Here is a 17,095-nt window from a genome sequence, read left to right on the forward strand (position 1 = left end):
TTTGCACGTATAGGAGGATTAGGAGGAACTTGACGGAGTAACAAGGGGGAGAAGAAGGGGGGAAATGGTGGGGGAAAGGGAGAGAAGCAAACCATGAGAGACTCTTGAATGATGACAAAAACTGAGGACTGATGGATGTGGGGGGGGAAGGGGAATGGGCATGGAGGAGGGCACTTGTGGGGATGAGCACTGAGTGTTATGTGGAAAGTAATTTGACAATAAACTATTAGGAAAAAAAAGAAAAAAAAAAGAAAAATTCCCCTCCCCCAAAAAAAAGAAATACTAAAGGGGGGCACCTGGGTGGCTCAGTCGGTTAAGCGTTTGGCTTCGGCTCAAGTCATGATATCGTGGATTTTGGGTTCGAGCCCCCTGTTGGGCTCTGTGCTGACAGCTAGCTCAGAGCCTGGAGCCTGTTTCAGATTCTGTATCTCCTCTCTTTGAAACTCCCCTGCTCACGTTGTCTCTCTCTCTCTCTCTCCCAGAAACGAATAAAACATTTAAAAAAATTTTGTAAAACAAATGCTAAAGGAAGACGTTCAGATAGAAATGAAAGAACACTAAAATTAACCTTGAAATTGTATGAAAATATAAATATCTTCAGTAAATGAAAGTACATGACAAATATAAAAATTATTATTATTTTATTATCATTATTATTATTTTGGATTGTAACTCCACATTTTTTCTTTCTCCTTTCTTTTTTTAATTTTAATTTTAATTTAAGAAAAATTTTTTTACAAATAGTTTATTGTCAAATTAGTTTCCATTTTTTTCTTTTTTCTTTTTCTTTTTTCTTTTTTTAAATTTTTTTTTTACAAATAGTTTATTGTCAAATTAGTTTCCTGTAACTCCACATTTTTATTTCCCAGAGGACTTAATAGGTTAAGAGATTAAATAGATTAAAAGATTAAAAAGATTAATAGATTATATTATAAATTTATAATTTATAAAAATTATAAATCTATATTAATAGGTATACAATATGTAAACACATAACTTTAACATAAATAACCAAGTGGGTGGCAGATGGGCCTGTAAAGTAGAATTTCTGTATACAATTGATATTAACTTGACATCAATTAAAAATGGATTTTTATTTTTATGTATTTTTATATGAAAAATTTTAGTATTTCTGTCATTTTACAAAACATCTTTTGTTGACATTCTACAAATAATACCATCCAATAATGTTCCAATACTTTCTTCATGTGAAGATAGTTTATATATATTTTTGACTTCTGTAATAGTTGTTATATCAGGAAGATTTTTCAGAGAAACTTGGTGACCTTCTACCTGAAATATTAGGTCTTCTCGATTTATTTGTTTTTATCCCTCTTCAATGTAAACAATTAGAATTGAAGTGTCATTTGCTGAGATATCAAATTTTTTCAAAGCTTCTGAAATACTGTTATCCGGGGAAAGATTGAAAATAATTTCAGTTGATAGAGTTTTTTTCTTGATTTTTCCCAGTCTGTAGAGATGAACTGCTTTATTTGCTGCCACAAGTATCTGAAATGGATCGACAACCACCTTAGTGTTTATTAATGCATCATCAATAGCACCTTCCATGGCCTTTTTCCTCAGGTCTCCAGCATTTTTGACATCCTTAACAGAAGAGTCACCCCCTGCTGAGTTGTGTCTAGCTTCCCTTACCAAAGGATCGAGGTTGCTGCCTGATTCGCTAGTTGTGCAGGCAGGCAGGCTCTGATGCCGAGGCACAGCTCTCTAGCGGACAAGTGGGAGCAGAATGTCAGGAATTCTTTAGACCAAAAAATTCTTTACTTATGGTGTTAGCAGAACCTCACTCCAACTTAGCCTTTTTAGCTTTCTGATCTTCCCATTTTATGTGTATTTTAGCAGAACACGTGCTCCTCAGCCCTAGTCCTGGGTCTGATGAATCCTCCTTCAGCTGTGCAGCCCTCGAAGGAGAGTGTGAGCTTGTCACTGCGGACTGCGCTCCTGGGCTGGCCCTTTGGCTCCCTGCCCCCAGCCCTCTCGGCCCGACCAGAGAGGACTCAAAAATGGATTTTTAGGGGGCAACTTGGTGGCTCAATCAGTTGAGTGTCCAACTCTTGGTTTCAGCTCAGGTCATGATCCCAGGGTCATGGTATCAAGCCCCATGACAGGCTCCATGCTGAGCCTGGAGCCTGCTTAAGATTCTCTCCCCTCACCTCTCTCCCTCTCCTTCCCTCCCTCCCTCTCTCTCTCTCTCTCTCTCCTCTCTATTTCACTCTACCCCTTCCCCCCCACTTGTGCTCCTCTCTCTCTAAAGTAAAAAAAAATTTTTTTTTAATTAATAGAGGGACACCTATAGGTGGCTCAATCAGTTACGCCTTCAACTCTTGATTTCAGGTCAGGTCATGATCTCATGTTTTAGAATTCAAGCCCAGGTCGGGCTCTGCACTAACAGTGTAGAGGCTGCTTGGGATTCTCTTACTTTCCCTCTCTTTTTGCCTCTCCCCTGCTGACTCTTTTTCTCTCTCTCTCAAAAATAAATAAACTTTAAAAAAAATTTGTTTTTATTTTTTTAGTTTGTGTTTATTTTTGAGAGCGCGAGTGGGGGAGGGGCAGAGAGAGAGGAGACACAGGATCTGAAGTAGGCAATGGGCTTTGAGCTGTCAGCTCAGAGCTGGACGCGAGGCTCAGATTCGTGAATTGCAAGATCATGACCTGAGCTGAAGTTGGACCTTAACCAACTGAGCCACCCAGGCGCCCCTGATGTTTTAAAACTTATAATGCTTATCAAATTTTAAGTTGTCATCATGTCTTTACCACACCTGATGGGAAGCAGAAGCCAGAGTAGTTTGCTTGAACAAAGTTTTAGTTTTCCTCAGCCCAAAAGCCTGCCTCTTTCTGCTCAGACTCTCACTGTGCCAACAGGGGAGTACTTTAGAGGAAAAGCCCATGTGGATCTGGTGCTCACTTTCAGGCTTCCTTTTATTTATTTATTTATTTATTTATTTATTTATTATTTTTTTAGTGTTTTTTTTTTAATTTATTTTTGAGAGAGAGACAGTGTGAGCAAGGGAAAGGCAGAGAGAGAGAGGGAGACACAGAATCTGAAGACAGGCTCCAGGCTCTGAGCTGTCAGCAAGAGCCCGATGCGGGGCTTGAACCCACAAACTGTGAGACTGAGCCACCCACGCGCCCCCAGGCACCCCCAGGCTTCCTTTTAGAGATTGCAGCCCTCAAGTCCTATCCACACCGGACACTCTCTGGTCCTTCAGAGCTGTGTTTATTTTTTTAGTCACTAGTCCAGATTTTATAACTATTCACTGCAAGCCACCCAATGAAAGTTGAATCTTAAATTATTTTGCCCTAAAACATTTTTTAATGTTTATTTTTGAGACAGGGAGAGAGGGAGAAGAAGAGAGAGAGGAAGAGAGAGAATGAATGGGGGGGAGGGGAGAGAGAGAGAAGGAGACACAGAATCTGAAGCAGTCTCAAGGTTCTAGCTGTCAGCACAGAGCCCAATGCAGGGTTCGAACTTGTGAACCACATAATCATGACCTGAGCTGAAGTTTGACATTAACCCACTGAGCCACCAAGTCGCCTCTTGCCCTGAAACATTTTAACCAATGAATATTTTATCTATAGTTTTACATAAGAAACATTGAAATAAGAAATGTAACAGCAAGAATGAGTATTTTCCCAGCCAGACTTCTATGTCATTTCTTGTTTAGAATTATATTAAATCTTTGATGCATTGTCTTGAGTCTATTAAAATATTGCAGTGTTTATATTTTATTTTATTTAAAAAATTTTTAATGTTTTTGTTTATTTCTAAGAGAGAGAGAGAGAGAGCATGAGCAGGGGAGGGTCAGAGAGAGAGGGAGACACAGAATTTGAAGCAGGCTCCAGGCTCTGAGCTGTCAGCACAGAGCCTGATGTGGGGCTCAAACCCTCGAACCGTGAGATCATGACCTGAGCTGAAGTCAGAAGCTTAACAGACTGAGCCACCCAGGTGACCCAGTGTTTATATTTTAAAGGGTTTCTATCAGTCACATGCTTTGTGCCATTTCAGATCCTCTTGGTTCCTCCTGTCCTGTATCATTTCAACAAGCTTTACAGGTACTGGGTTTTCTTTATACAAGTGTAAACTGATTGCTCCCCAGATTTGTCCCTGGGCTCCATGCCTCTCCCTCCTGCCTCTGAGTGTCCGTGCGGATGCTGAGGGGTAAAACGTCCCATGATCCAGCCCACAGAAGCACAGCCATGTTCCTTGTTTGAAGATATGTGCCTTTGTGTTCATAGGAAAACATCAGATATATATCTATTAATGTCCTCAATGTGATTAAAGAAGTTGCATCCATTAAGCTCTATCTATCTATCTATCATCTATCATTCTATCCACATATGTATATATCTACATTATAGATATATATGGATAAGCATTTGTGTATATGTGTATGTATATGCAAAAGTTTAAGTATGTATACATGCATATATGTATATATGTGCATGTGTGTGTATATATATGTACACACACATATATATACACATATATATATGCTGGAGGTTGCTTTGTAGTGCCACCTGATAGCCCTGCCAACAAGACTGTTAAACTCCTATCCTAACTCTATGAAGAAGGTGGAAGGGGAATCCCTGGCACCCACAGTAAAGGATTCCAGGTTAATTTCCACTCCCTAGGTAAAGGCACCATGAACTCAGTCCCACTGAGACTCCATCTACAGGTTCCCCCATCCCTTGCCAGCACAAATGATTTCATGGTCAACTATACCCTTAACACAGTGGAAAAAGATTCCTCTGTTCCCTGGTCCACTGGGTCCCACAGCAGTGCCTTCGTTGGAGAACACTACAATTCTTGGCCCTTGTGCAGTGAACATGGAATGAATGACTTATTGGAATCTCAAGTTTCCACATTTGTAAAGTGGAGTCATAGCAGTTGCTGCCTTGTACGACCTTAATGAGGACTGAATGAAATCATACAAGTGTGCCGGGAGCCGCAGCGGCCTCTCTGGACGGCAGTCACAGCAAGGAAATGGCAATGTCTGTAGCTCCGGCCGTGAGAAAGGAAAACTGGTATCTCCTTCTGCTCGTGTTGTATATAAACCTGCTGTTATTGACCAGGCCTCACTATATTCCATATCAGACCCATATTTTGAATACAGATACCTCATAAGGAAAAGCATATTCCTGCCTTTACAAAAGAAATTTTGGATGAAAGCTCTATGGGGAAAATTGTCAAAAGAATCTTACTATGGGCCTTGCAGATCTGAGACTTAGGGGGTTAGGAACACAAGAATTACAACTGAGCCCGGCCCTGAGACCAAGGGCCTATTTTGGGGTTAAGAGCAAAACATAGTTACCACTTAGACCTTTGCTAATTGGTGACACATAACAGTCCCTTCCTCAAGGCCTACTTTCCACAAACACCCTCCCTTACACTGGCAGCTGGGATGAGGATGGATAACAGTAGCTAAAACATAACCCAGGGGCAAAAGACTGACCGATTCAGGGCCCCCATGTTAGTCTCCACAAACAAACCAATTCAGAAACACTCATCCTCTTGAGGGCCAGACAAAATACTCCTAACTTATCTATATACAATTTGACCTATATGTTATCCTATTTTTCACTAAGAACATTCTGTTATTTCCTTGGTCAGAATAATTCTACTATTGTTATCACAAAAGACTTCCCATTGTAAGAAATTCCTTTCTATGACTTCATCTTGTTGCTGAACCTTTAAATAAAGACACAAAAACCGACAGGACAGAGACGCCTGCCTGGTGATCAGAAAGAATCTCCGGGGCTCTCTCACTCTCTTTCTCTCTATCGCCAACACTGTCCATCCTTCAGGGACCCCTGGACCTGCCGGAGCCAGCTCCAGCCTCCAGCACAAGTTGTGTATCTTGTTTTGAATACTTTTTCACAGCTGGGTTAACCAATTTCTAATTATCAGGAAGGGTTGGAGGATTAATATTGCTCACAAGGAATGAAGAACTTCAACCTTCAGCAGTGGGAGGTGATGGACCCAATGGTGGATTCGTAGCATATCAGGGCTGGAAATGACCCTCAGAAGCAGGAAGACTTGGAGGGATGTCTAGCCTTCCCAAAGTCACTAACAGTGAGCAGGACAGGACACCTGGAAGCAAATCCAGAGTTAAAAGCCCAATCACATGCTGAGTCTCCAGGTAACACCCCAGTTGGCATCATCCCCCTGAGCCAAGGACAAGAGCAGCACTTACTTCCTGCACCATGACACTGTTGTGTGATGATTCAGACCATAGTCTGCAGCTTTCCTCAGGCTCTCTGTGTAACTGGGGTGTTCCCCTCCATGAGGATTCTGTACAACTTAAGGGCCAACATGTGGGACAGCCTGAGGTAGGTCACCATTGAGGGGTTTTGTGACACTGTTAACAAAGGGAAACCTAATGAGGGCTGTGGCCATAAACAGGCCTATTGAAGTCACCCTATGGAATCTGCCTAGTCCGTGGACATCTCTTATTAACAAGTTTACTCCCTGATGACCCTTCACACTTATACTCTCAGTTGTGATTGCTCCTCTGAGCTCCTACCTGGCTGCTGGCTTGTCCTCATCCCCGCCCCACCCCCTTGCCCATGTCAGAGCCATCCACCTGTGGTGTCCCTCATTCTACAGATATATTACTGAGGTGTCCTCATTACTCATGTGACCCTTGCTCAGAGAGGCCCCCCCTACTTCACTAGTTTCCTGGCCCATCACACTGCTCCCCACCTTTCCCTATTTGTCTTTCTCCAGAACCTGCATTATCAGGTGCCATGCCATCTCTGTTATTTAATTTCCTTCTTTTTTTTTTTTAACTTTTAAGATGTATTTTATTTGGGGGGGGGGGCAGAGAGAGAGAGGGAGACACAGAATCCGAAGCAGGCTCCAGGCTTTGAGCTGTCAGCACAGAGTTAGATGTGTATGTATTTAAAGAACAAATATTGTTAAAATGTCTGTATCACCCAAAGCAATTGATACATTTAATGCAATTTCTATCAAAATACCACCAGTATTTTTCACAGTGCTAGAGAAAACAATCCTAAAATTTATATGGACTCGCAGAAGACTCCACATAGCAAAAGCAATCTTGAAAAGAAAAGCAAAGCTGGAGAAATCACAAAGCTGTAATTATATTATATTACAAAGCTGTATTCATCAAGACAGTATGGTACTAGCACAAAAATAGACTCATAGATGAATGGAACAGAATAGAAAACTCAGAAATGTACCCACAACTATATAGGCAATTAACATTCAACAAAGCAGGAAAGAAATCCAATGGGGAAAAAAAGGACAGTCTTTTCAACAACTTGCGTTAGCAAAACTGGACAGTAATATGTGAAAAAATGAAACTGGACCACTTTCTTACACCACACACAAAAATAAATTCAAAATAGATGAAAGACCTAAATGTGAGACTAAAACCATAAAAATCCTAAAGGAAAACACAGGCAGAAACCTCTTTGATCACAGCCAGAGCAACTTCTTACTAGACATGTCTCTGGAAGCATAGAAGCCAGAAGCAAAAATGAACTATTTGGACTTCATCAAGATGAAAATCTTCTGCACACCCAAAGAAACAATCAATAAAACTAAAAGGCAACCTCTAGAATGGGAGAAGATATTTTCAAAGAACATATCTGACAAAGAATTAATTACCAAAAAATATAAAGAACTTATCAAACTCAATACCCAAAAAACAAATAATCCAGTTAAGAAATGGGCAGAAGACATGAACAGACATTTTTCCAAAGAAGACATCCAGATGGTCAACAGACACATGAAAAGATGCTCAATATCACTCATTATCATGGAAATACAAATCAAAACTGCAATGAGATATCACCTCACACCTGTCAGAATGTCTAAAATCAACAACACATAAAACAACAGATGTTGGTGAGGATGTGGAGAAAGGGAAGCCCTTTTACACTGTGGGTGAGAATGCAAACTAGTGCAGCCACTCTGGAAAACAGTATATGGAGTTTCCTCAAAAAGCCAAAAATAGAATTGACCCTACTATCCAGCAATTGCACCACTAGGTACTTACCCAAAGTATACAAAAATGCTGATTCCAAGGGAAACATGCACCCCAATGTTTATAAAAGCATTATCAACAATAGTCAAATTATGGAAAGACCCAGATGTCTATGGACTAATGAATGGATAAAGAAGATGGTGTGTGTGTGTATATATGTGTGTGTGTGTGTGTGTGTGTGTGTGTATAGAGAGAGAGACAGAGAGAGAGAGAGAGATAGAGAGGGAGAGAGAGAGAGAATGGAATATTACTCAGCCATCAAAAAGAATGAAATCTTGCCATTTGCAATGATGTGGATGGAGCTGAACAATATTATGCTAAGTGAAATGTCAGTCAGAGAAAGACAAATATCATATGATTTCACTCATATGTGAAATTTAAGAAACAAACAAATGAACATATGGGGGAAAAGAGGAGGCAAACCATAAAACATACTCTTAACTATACATAACAAACAGAGAGTTGCTGGAGGGAGGTGGGAAGGGAGATGGGTTAAATAGGTGATGGACACTAAGGAGGGCACATGTGATAAGCACTGGGAGCCATATGTAAGTGAGGAATCACTAAATTCTATATCTGAAACTAATATTACACCAGATGTTAACTGGAATTTGAATAAAATTTTGAAACTCCAATAAATAAATAAAGTATATTTCTTTCATTGCTGAGAGAGAATCCAAATATTCTGTGAACATAAGGAAAGTCTCCTGTTTCTTCGTGTGTTCTGGGCAACCTAATCTCTGGATTTGAAGAAGTGGTCCATGAAGGAGCTCACAGGGGAGCCCAGGATGTGGAGGTGAAGGATCTCCAGCTCAGAGAGAGGCTCCCCTGCACCCACTGGCCTCAGTGATGGTCAGGTGAGAGTGGGGGTGGTCAAGGCAGCCTGGCAGCTGGGAGGCGCAGGGGAGGGGAGGGACCCAGGCCCACTCATGGGAGGAGACCACCACAGCTGGCTCGCGGCCTCTGGACAGGTTAGGAGACATCCCTGGGTTATGGCGATTCTCAGGACCTCTTCCAGGAACTTGGACACCTTTGCCGTCACCTCTGGCCGCGAGCGTTTCTCTCTCTCTCTCTCTCTCTCTCTCGGTTCAGTTCTTGAACCGGGGCGGTGAATTCCTCCACCAGCAGGGAGTTGGCCCTCCCCACCTTCCTGAAGGCCTCTGCCGGTACCGTGCGCTTGAGGACACTTCCTCGGGCCTGGCGTTCTCTGAAGAAGCCTCCAGCAGTGCAGACTCCTTCCTGGCCGCACGGAGCTTGTCCGTGAGTCGGCATTTCCCTTCGATCCACACAGTGTTTTCTGCGAGCCGCTTTTCACGTCTTGCATAAAGTCGACTTCCAACGGACTGAGACTGGACGTAAATAAGAAAGCCACTGACGAGCCGATGTCAGGCAGACACGCCTCGGTCTCCCACTGGAGGCTGTGAAAACTGAGGTGTAGCTGCAGGTCACTGGCCAGCCGCTCCACGACCGCGTCCCCCAGCAGCCCCAGGAGCAGCCCGAAGCCACGCCCCAGAGGGGCCTGGGGCGCACGGGGTCTCCCCGTCACCGTGGAACGCCCCCGGAACCCCCAACCTTCTGCCCGGAACTCAACCAGCCGCTGGCATCGTGGATTGATCAGTCATCCGGTGGGCAGTGGGCAGAGGGCAGAGATCTCCAGGTAAAACGTGCTCGACTCCATTCCTACCTGATGACCCTTCTTCACCTGTTTATGCTTTTGTATTAATACAAAATTAAACTGTAGTGAAAACACCAAACTTGACAAAATTTTTAAACTTTGTATCCCTCTGTAGTATCCAACAGCCCTCTCTGTAGATGGATCCTGTCTATTTACGTAGTGAATACCACTGTCCCAGAACTTGTGCATGTGTATCCCACCACCACCGCAGCCTCTGGTTTGGTTTCTATTATCAGTTCCTGATAGCAAAGAAATGGAGTAAATGACAATGTACACTGGGACATCTGCCTCTTTTGCTCAAAATGACATGGGTTTTGTTTTGTTTTTGATTGTTTTGTTTTGTTTTGTTTAATGCTACCCTAGTTTTTGTGTGGATAAGCAGTTCACTCTGTTTAGGTCTGAGTAATTCAAAATTGTATGATATATCAGATAATTTTTGATGAACGTTTTAGCTGCTTCAAATGTGGGGTATTATGGATAAAAACATTGTGGATGCACATGCACATGCTCTTTTTAGAAACATGTGTTTTCACTTTCTTTGAAGTGCTAGGTTAGTGTATGGTAGTTACTTTCATTTTAAGTAGCTCTATTGACTTGTTTACATGTCCGTATAATGTATATATCATGAAATTCACCATTTAAACATCCAATTCATTGTTTTTATAAATGTGTAGAGCCATGCAACTGTCGTAACAATTTTAGGACATCCAATTTTAGGACATTTTCACAAACCTAAAAAGATCTTCAATCTCTACTCTATTGGCTGCTTTTGACACAGTCTAACCCTATCTCCTTGAGATTCTCCCATCATTTGTTTCCAGCTTGATAGATTCTAGTGGATTTTCTCTGTGTTTTTGTTGTTGCTATGTGTGGTTTTCTGGTCCCACTACTTTTTCCTTTCATCTCTCTATTGTTGATTTGTTTATTCCGAGTATTACTTTCAACTCAGGATTTAGTTTGGGACCATTTTCCTTTCCCAGCATCTCACCCTATTGCTGACTTCATCCAGTCTCAAGGCTTTGATGGCATTGAGCTGTCATAACTTGTACATTTATTTATCCAATCCAAACCTTTCCATACAGTCCAGACTCACACCTGTGTATTGTACTCAACCCTACCGGACGTTCCCCTGAGTCTGCTCTCTCTTTGTCTCCTCCTTTTCCATGACAACACCTCCATCCCTACAGGTGTTCAGGCCCCGGGTCTGTGATTTTTCCTGGCTTCTCCTGCCTCTGAGCTTCATGTCTACCCCACCAGCAGAGCTTCTGTGCCCAGATCAAGAATATGTCTTCCTCTGGCCGTTCCGTTCTGCCTGGCTAGAGTCGCCATCCTCTCGATGGGATGACCGTGGCTGCTCCTAACCAGTCTCCTTCTCCTGCAGTTGCCCCTACAGTGAGTTGTCCCCTTACCAACAATGCATCCAGTCATGTGTCTTCTCACTCAGCTCTTCCTCTAGCTATAGCTTTCCACTCATTGACTTTAATCCACATGTGCCCATCACCCATGAGTCCTACAGGATCTGTCATGGTTACCCCTCATATCTAACTCCACAGGGAGGCCCTTGCTTGCTCACTCTGCTCCAGCCTCACGGGACTCCTGTTCCTCCTCCAGTGCTCCAAGATGCCCCTGGACCAGGACTTGGCATTTCAGCTTCTCTCTGCCCTGAATCCTTTTCCTCTGATACCCACTTGGTGGTCTCCCTCCTCCTTTTCAGGCATCTTATCAGTGTGTCCTTGTCAGGCAAGTGTTTCCAGATGCCTTGTAATGATCACCCAGTAAGAACACATGTTACCTACCCCTACCAACTTCCTACCCCACTTCTTTGCACAGCCTTCGTTATCATTTGATATGCCAAGAACCATCCTTGTTTGTGTTTTGTCTCTCTGGTGTCACTGGATGGTAAGCTTCATAAAAGCAGGGATTGTTTTAACCACTTTGTAATTGCTTTGTCTCCAGTATCTGATATAAAGTAGGCATACATAAAAAATGCATGTTGAAGAATGACTGAGTTATATGAGAACAAAGAAATTCTGTTGTATTTTGCTGTTACATTTCTGTGACTTCATCCAAATCTGCTTGTGGTTCTACATGTCAGCCATTTTCAGTAACTATGTATTTTCCAATATAAAATTAATTTCCTGCTAGATTTTATTGGAAATATCTGTATGTTTAGGAAATATTAATAGTAAATAGTAGAGAAAAAGCCAAAAATAGAATAAGTGATAAAAGATACCTTCTAGCCATGCAACCTTGACTCAGAGAAAGCAAAGCAGACTGAATTTGAACCAGTCTAACAGCCTGAGGGTCTACGGCCATACCACCCCGAATGCGCCCAATCTCGTCTGATCTCGGAAGCTAAGCAGGGTCAGGCCTGATTGGTACTTGGATGGGAGAACAGCCTGAGGGATTGGTCTCTATGCCACTGAAATCAATATGCAGGTGACCAAAAGGTACATCACATGGATCTCAGATCGAGCAAGTCTTCAGTCTTCAGAAAGCAGAGGGCATGGCTTGTGAGACCCCCAGGGGCTGCAGACCTGGAGAAAGAGACTACTGGTTGAGGAATTCAGTAGAACATCTAAGTCCCTGGAAGAAGCAGGGTGAGGCTCTTGTGAACTCAAGATATTTAAAAGCAACCATGTATATAGGGTCTAAAGAATAAATTTACTTCTTGTGCTGTGTGTCACCACTCTTCCCAATACTTCACTATAACACCACTTCACTTCAGACACCAGATGTGTGGATTTTCCCCACACTAAGCTATTCTGTGACACTAGCTGAGTGTTCTACAATTTAACTAAATTCTCATACTATCCCTCTGGAGATAGCATCAGACCTCACAGGCTTAGTTCAAGATTACTTTTCACTGACTTGAGATGCCATTCCCAAGTCCAGGTTGTTACCTGTGCTCTGACAGTCTAGCTATAAATTGGACACAACCCCCTTTGGATTCAATTAATGTGCTAGAACAGCTCACAGAACTCAGGAAAATAGTTTACTTACTAGAATACTGATATACTATAAAGGGATATAATTCAGGAATAACCACCTGGAAGAAATAATTAGGGCAAGGTATGTGGGATGGAGTGAAAGCTTCCATGCCCTCTCCAGGCACCATTCTCCCCAAATCTCCAGCGCTTACCAACCAGGAGACTCTCTAAAACCCTGTCCTTTTGAATTTGTATAAAGTCTTCATTACATGGGCTTGGTTGATTAAATCATCAGCCATTCATCATTGATGATTAACCTAAATATCTAGCCTCTCTTCCTTCCCCAGAAATAAGGGTGTAGGGCTGAAGGTTCCAAACCTTGTCATTGATACCCTAACAAGCAGCAACTTATATGCTATCCAAAGCAATCTTATTAACAGCATAAACAGGTGTGGTTGGAAAAGTTTTGCTACGAATAACAAAAGATACCTTTATCACTCATGTAGCTTTGGAAATTCTAAGAGTTTTAGAAACTCTTTACCAGAAATGGGGACAGAGACCAAATATATACTTTTTGTTATAAATCACACTATCACACAGGCAATTGGAATAAAAGCATGCACACAGACCCAGGGGGAGACACATACCCAATAAAGTTCTGAGAAGACCTTAAGCCTTCATACTGGATTAAACACTGAAGGTCTTCTGCACAAAACCATTCTGCAAAATGGAGTGAGATTTTTTTTTTTATTAAGAGCCCAATTTTCAGTAAAATATTACAAGGCATACAAAGAATCATGGAAACATGACTTATCAAAGAAACAAAGTGAATCTCATTACTTGTCACTGAAAAAAAAGAAGCATCAGACTTACTAGACAAAGATTTCAAAATTTTAATAACTGTCTTAAATATGCTCACAAAGTAAAGGAAAACACAAAGAATTAAATAAAACTAGGAAAATGATATATGAACAAAATGAGAATATTAACAAGAGATCTAAAATGTGAAAAAGAACCAAATAGAAAATTTGAACCCCAAAATACAACTACATTGAAAAATTCTTTCAATAACAGACTTAAACAGACAGAAGAAGGAATCAGCAAACTAAGATAGGTCAATTATATTACTGAATTTTGGAATATAAAGAAAAGAGAATAAAGAGAGATGAATGGAATATCAGGGATTTATGGGACAGTATAAAGTAGACCAATTACACAGTATGGAAATCCTAGAAAGGCAAAGGTGAGAAAAGGGTTGAATAACTATTTGAAAAAATAATGGCTAAAAAAATCCCCAAATTGGAAGAAAGACATGGATATACAAACCAAGAAACACAATGAAACTAAATAGCTTAAATACAATGGACACACAAGATACAACATAAACTGTTGAAAGCCAAGTACAAAAAAGAGTTTTAAAGCCAGCTAAAGAAAAGTGATTCATCACATGAAAGGGATCCTCAGTTGGATAACTAGCAGATTATTCAAAAGAAATCTTACATGCCGGCAGATAGTAGATAATATATTTATAATACTGAAGGGAAATATGCGTATTAACTAAAACTTCTGTATCTAGCAAAATGTCTCCATCTAAAATGATGGAGAAAATAAGAGATTGCTACATAAACATAATTGAGAGAGTGCATTACCACTAGACCTGCCCTACAAGAAACACTGTAGGGATTATTTCAAGGTCAGAAGATAAACACTAGGAGTGCCTGGGTGGCTCAGTCAACTAGGCGTCTGACTTTGACTCAGGTCATGATCTCAACGCTCATGAGTTCAAGCCCCTTGTCAGGCTCTGTGCTGAATCTCAAAGCCTGGAGCCCGCTTCAGATTCTGTGTGTGTGTGTGTGTGTCTCTGCCCCTTCTCCACTTGTGCTTTATTGCTCTTTCTCAAAAATAAATAAACAATAAAAAATTAAAAATAAAAGAAGATAAAACACTAGTTCCTCAAACCCATATGAAAATAAAAAGATTTCTGGCACAAGTAGATACATGGACAAATATAAAAGCAGTATTTTTACAATTTTGGCTTGTAACTCCACCTTTTATTTTCTACAGGACATAAAACAACAACAAAAAAATTATAAATCTATGTTAATGGGTACAAAACATATAGAGATGTACTTTTTGACATTATTAATATAAGGGGTATGAGTCAGAGCTGTATAAAGTAGGGTTTTTATTATTGATTGATTTAGTCTTCATACAATAAAAGTAGATTTCTATAACTTCAGATATTACATACTCCCCTTAAGGTAACCCCAAAGGAAATTACTACAGAATTTATATAAAACAAAATGCTGAGGGAATTGAAACATGTCACTGCAAAGAATCAACTGGGAAAAAAATGGGGGCAGTAATGAAGTAAATGAGGAACAAGAAAGCTTTAAGACCAAGAGAAAAAAATAACCAAATAACAAAAGTAAGTCCTTCCCTATAGTAATTATGTTATATGTAAATGAATACAACTCTTTTGAAAATTCTTTCTTTAAAGGTAAAGGGATTGGCAACCAAGAAGTGCTAGACGAAACAAAGAAAGACATTTCTCTCAACAGAGCTCAGGAAACTCTTATCCTTCCTGAAAGAGCTACTGAAGGGAGTCCTTCAGGTTGAAATGAAAAGACTGTCAGTAACTTGTAGGCACTGAAGAAACAAAGATCAGTGGATCAGGCAAATGCAAGAGCAGTTATAAAAGTTAGTATCATTGTATCTCACTGTTCATGAGTTGGAGCCCCGTGTCAGGTTCTGTTGACAGTTCGGAGCCTGGAGCCTACTTTGGATTCTGTGTATTCCTCTCTCTGACCCTCTCCCACTTGCGCTTGCTCTCTTTCTCAAAAATAAATAAACATTTAAAACTAGTATCATTGTAATTTTGGTTTGTAACTCCACTTCTTGCCTACATTGTTTAAAATTCAAATGCAGAAGAGAAAAGCAAGTCTTAATCTACAGTATTGGGCATGCAGTGTGTAAAGATGTCAGTAGTGAAGTCAATAACAGAGAGGTAGGAGGGAGACCAGTAAGAGTGGTTGTGCATGTTTGGTACTAATTCAATAAGATGGTTATATCTTTACCATGTTAAGCATAATTCTCATGATAAGTGCAAAGAAAATATCTACAGAATATACGCAAAAGGAAAACAAAGGGAATCAAAATGTTTGTTACAAAAAATTGATTAAACAAAAGGACAACAGTAGTGGAGGAAATGAGTATCAAGAGAGCTGTAAAGCGGGGAGGGGGCAAGATGGCGGAGAACTAGGGAGCTTCGTACATTGCACTCGCCTCCATATATCACACGGGAAAGGTCTGAAGCCATAGGAAACCTAACAGAACCCAACAGATTGGGAGAAAAAGGACACAGAATCCACTGAGAAAGCCTTCTAACAACTACCTCAAGAAACAAGTCAAAGTACATAAGGTGGAGAGTTCCAAATATCACTATGAGTAGGAAAATAAACCAAGGTCTAAACAAGAGAGACCAAAAGATACCATGCAAAAAACACTCTCCAAAAGGATAGGCCCTGGACAGTCAAAGGGTTTTCTTGGGTACAGCAGTGTTCACAGGTGCAGAGAGCATAACAAGTCTTTAAAATTAAAAAGAGAAAGAAAACTAACAAAAATGACGAAACGAAAGAGCTCACCTCCAAAGAAAAACCAAGAAGAAATGACAGATAATGAACTACTCAAAACAGATATAAGCAGCATAACTGAACAAGATTTTAGAACAATAATCATAAAATTAATAACTGGACTTGAAAAAAGCATAGGGGACATCAAAGAAACTATGGCTACAAGCAATATGGAGAATAAAAATAGGCATGATGAATTAAAAAATGCGATAAATGAGATACATAATAAATTAGAGGCCTCCAATGCACGGAATGAAGAGGCAGAAAGGAGAATAAGTGATTTAGAGGACACCATTATAGAAAAAGAGGAAACTGAGAAAAAAAGAGACAAACTGATCCAGGAACATGAAAGAAGAGCTCGAGAGCTCAGCGATACGGTCAAACGCAACAATATCCATATCATAGGAATTCCAGAAGAGGAAGAGAGAGGGAAAGGTGCTGAAGGAGTCCTGGAACAAATTATAGCAGAGAACTTCCCCAACCTGGGGAAGGAAGTAAACGTTGAACTACAAGAGGCTCAGAGGACCCCCCTCAGACGTAACTTGAATCGATCTTCTGCACCACATATCATAGTAAAGATGGCAAAATATAAGGACAAAAAGAGAATTTTGAAAGCAGCTAGGGAGAAAAGGGCCCTAACATACAAAGGGAAACCTATCAGAGTGGTGAAGACCTATCTACTGAAACTTGGCAGGCCAGAAAGGAATGGCAAGAGATCTTCAATGTGATGAACAGAAAAAACATGCAGCCAAGAATCCTCTATCCAGCAAGCCTGTCTTTCAGAATAGAAGGAGAGATAAAAGTCTTTCCAAATAAACAGAAATTGAA

General features: G+C 40.7%; 1 protein-coding gene across 1 annotated transcript in view; it reads right to left on the minus strand.

Moving 5' to 3' along the window:
- Positions 1-1,138: 1,138 nt before the first annotated feature.
- LOC120223370 (EKC/KEOPS complex subunit TPRKB-like) overlaps positions 1,139-17,095 on the minus strand; it is a 23,866-nt gene continuing 7,909 nt past the window's right edge. Inside the window, 1 exon segment of the mRNA XM_039221450.1 lies at positions 1,139-1,725. Within this exon segment, the coding sequence (XP_039077381.1) occupies positions 1,141-1,725 (585 nt within the window). The 3' untranslated portion in view covers positions 1,139-1,140.

Source organism: Hyaena hyaena, unplaced genomic scaffold (assembly GCF_003009895.1).
Source record: "Hyaena hyaena isolate Hyena2069 unplaced genomic scaffold, ASM300989v1 scaffold_987, whole genome shotgun sequence".
Classification (NCBI taxonomy): domain Eukaryota; kingdom Metazoa; phylum Chordata; class Mammalia; order Carnivora; family Hyaenidae; genus Hyaena; species Hyaena hyaena.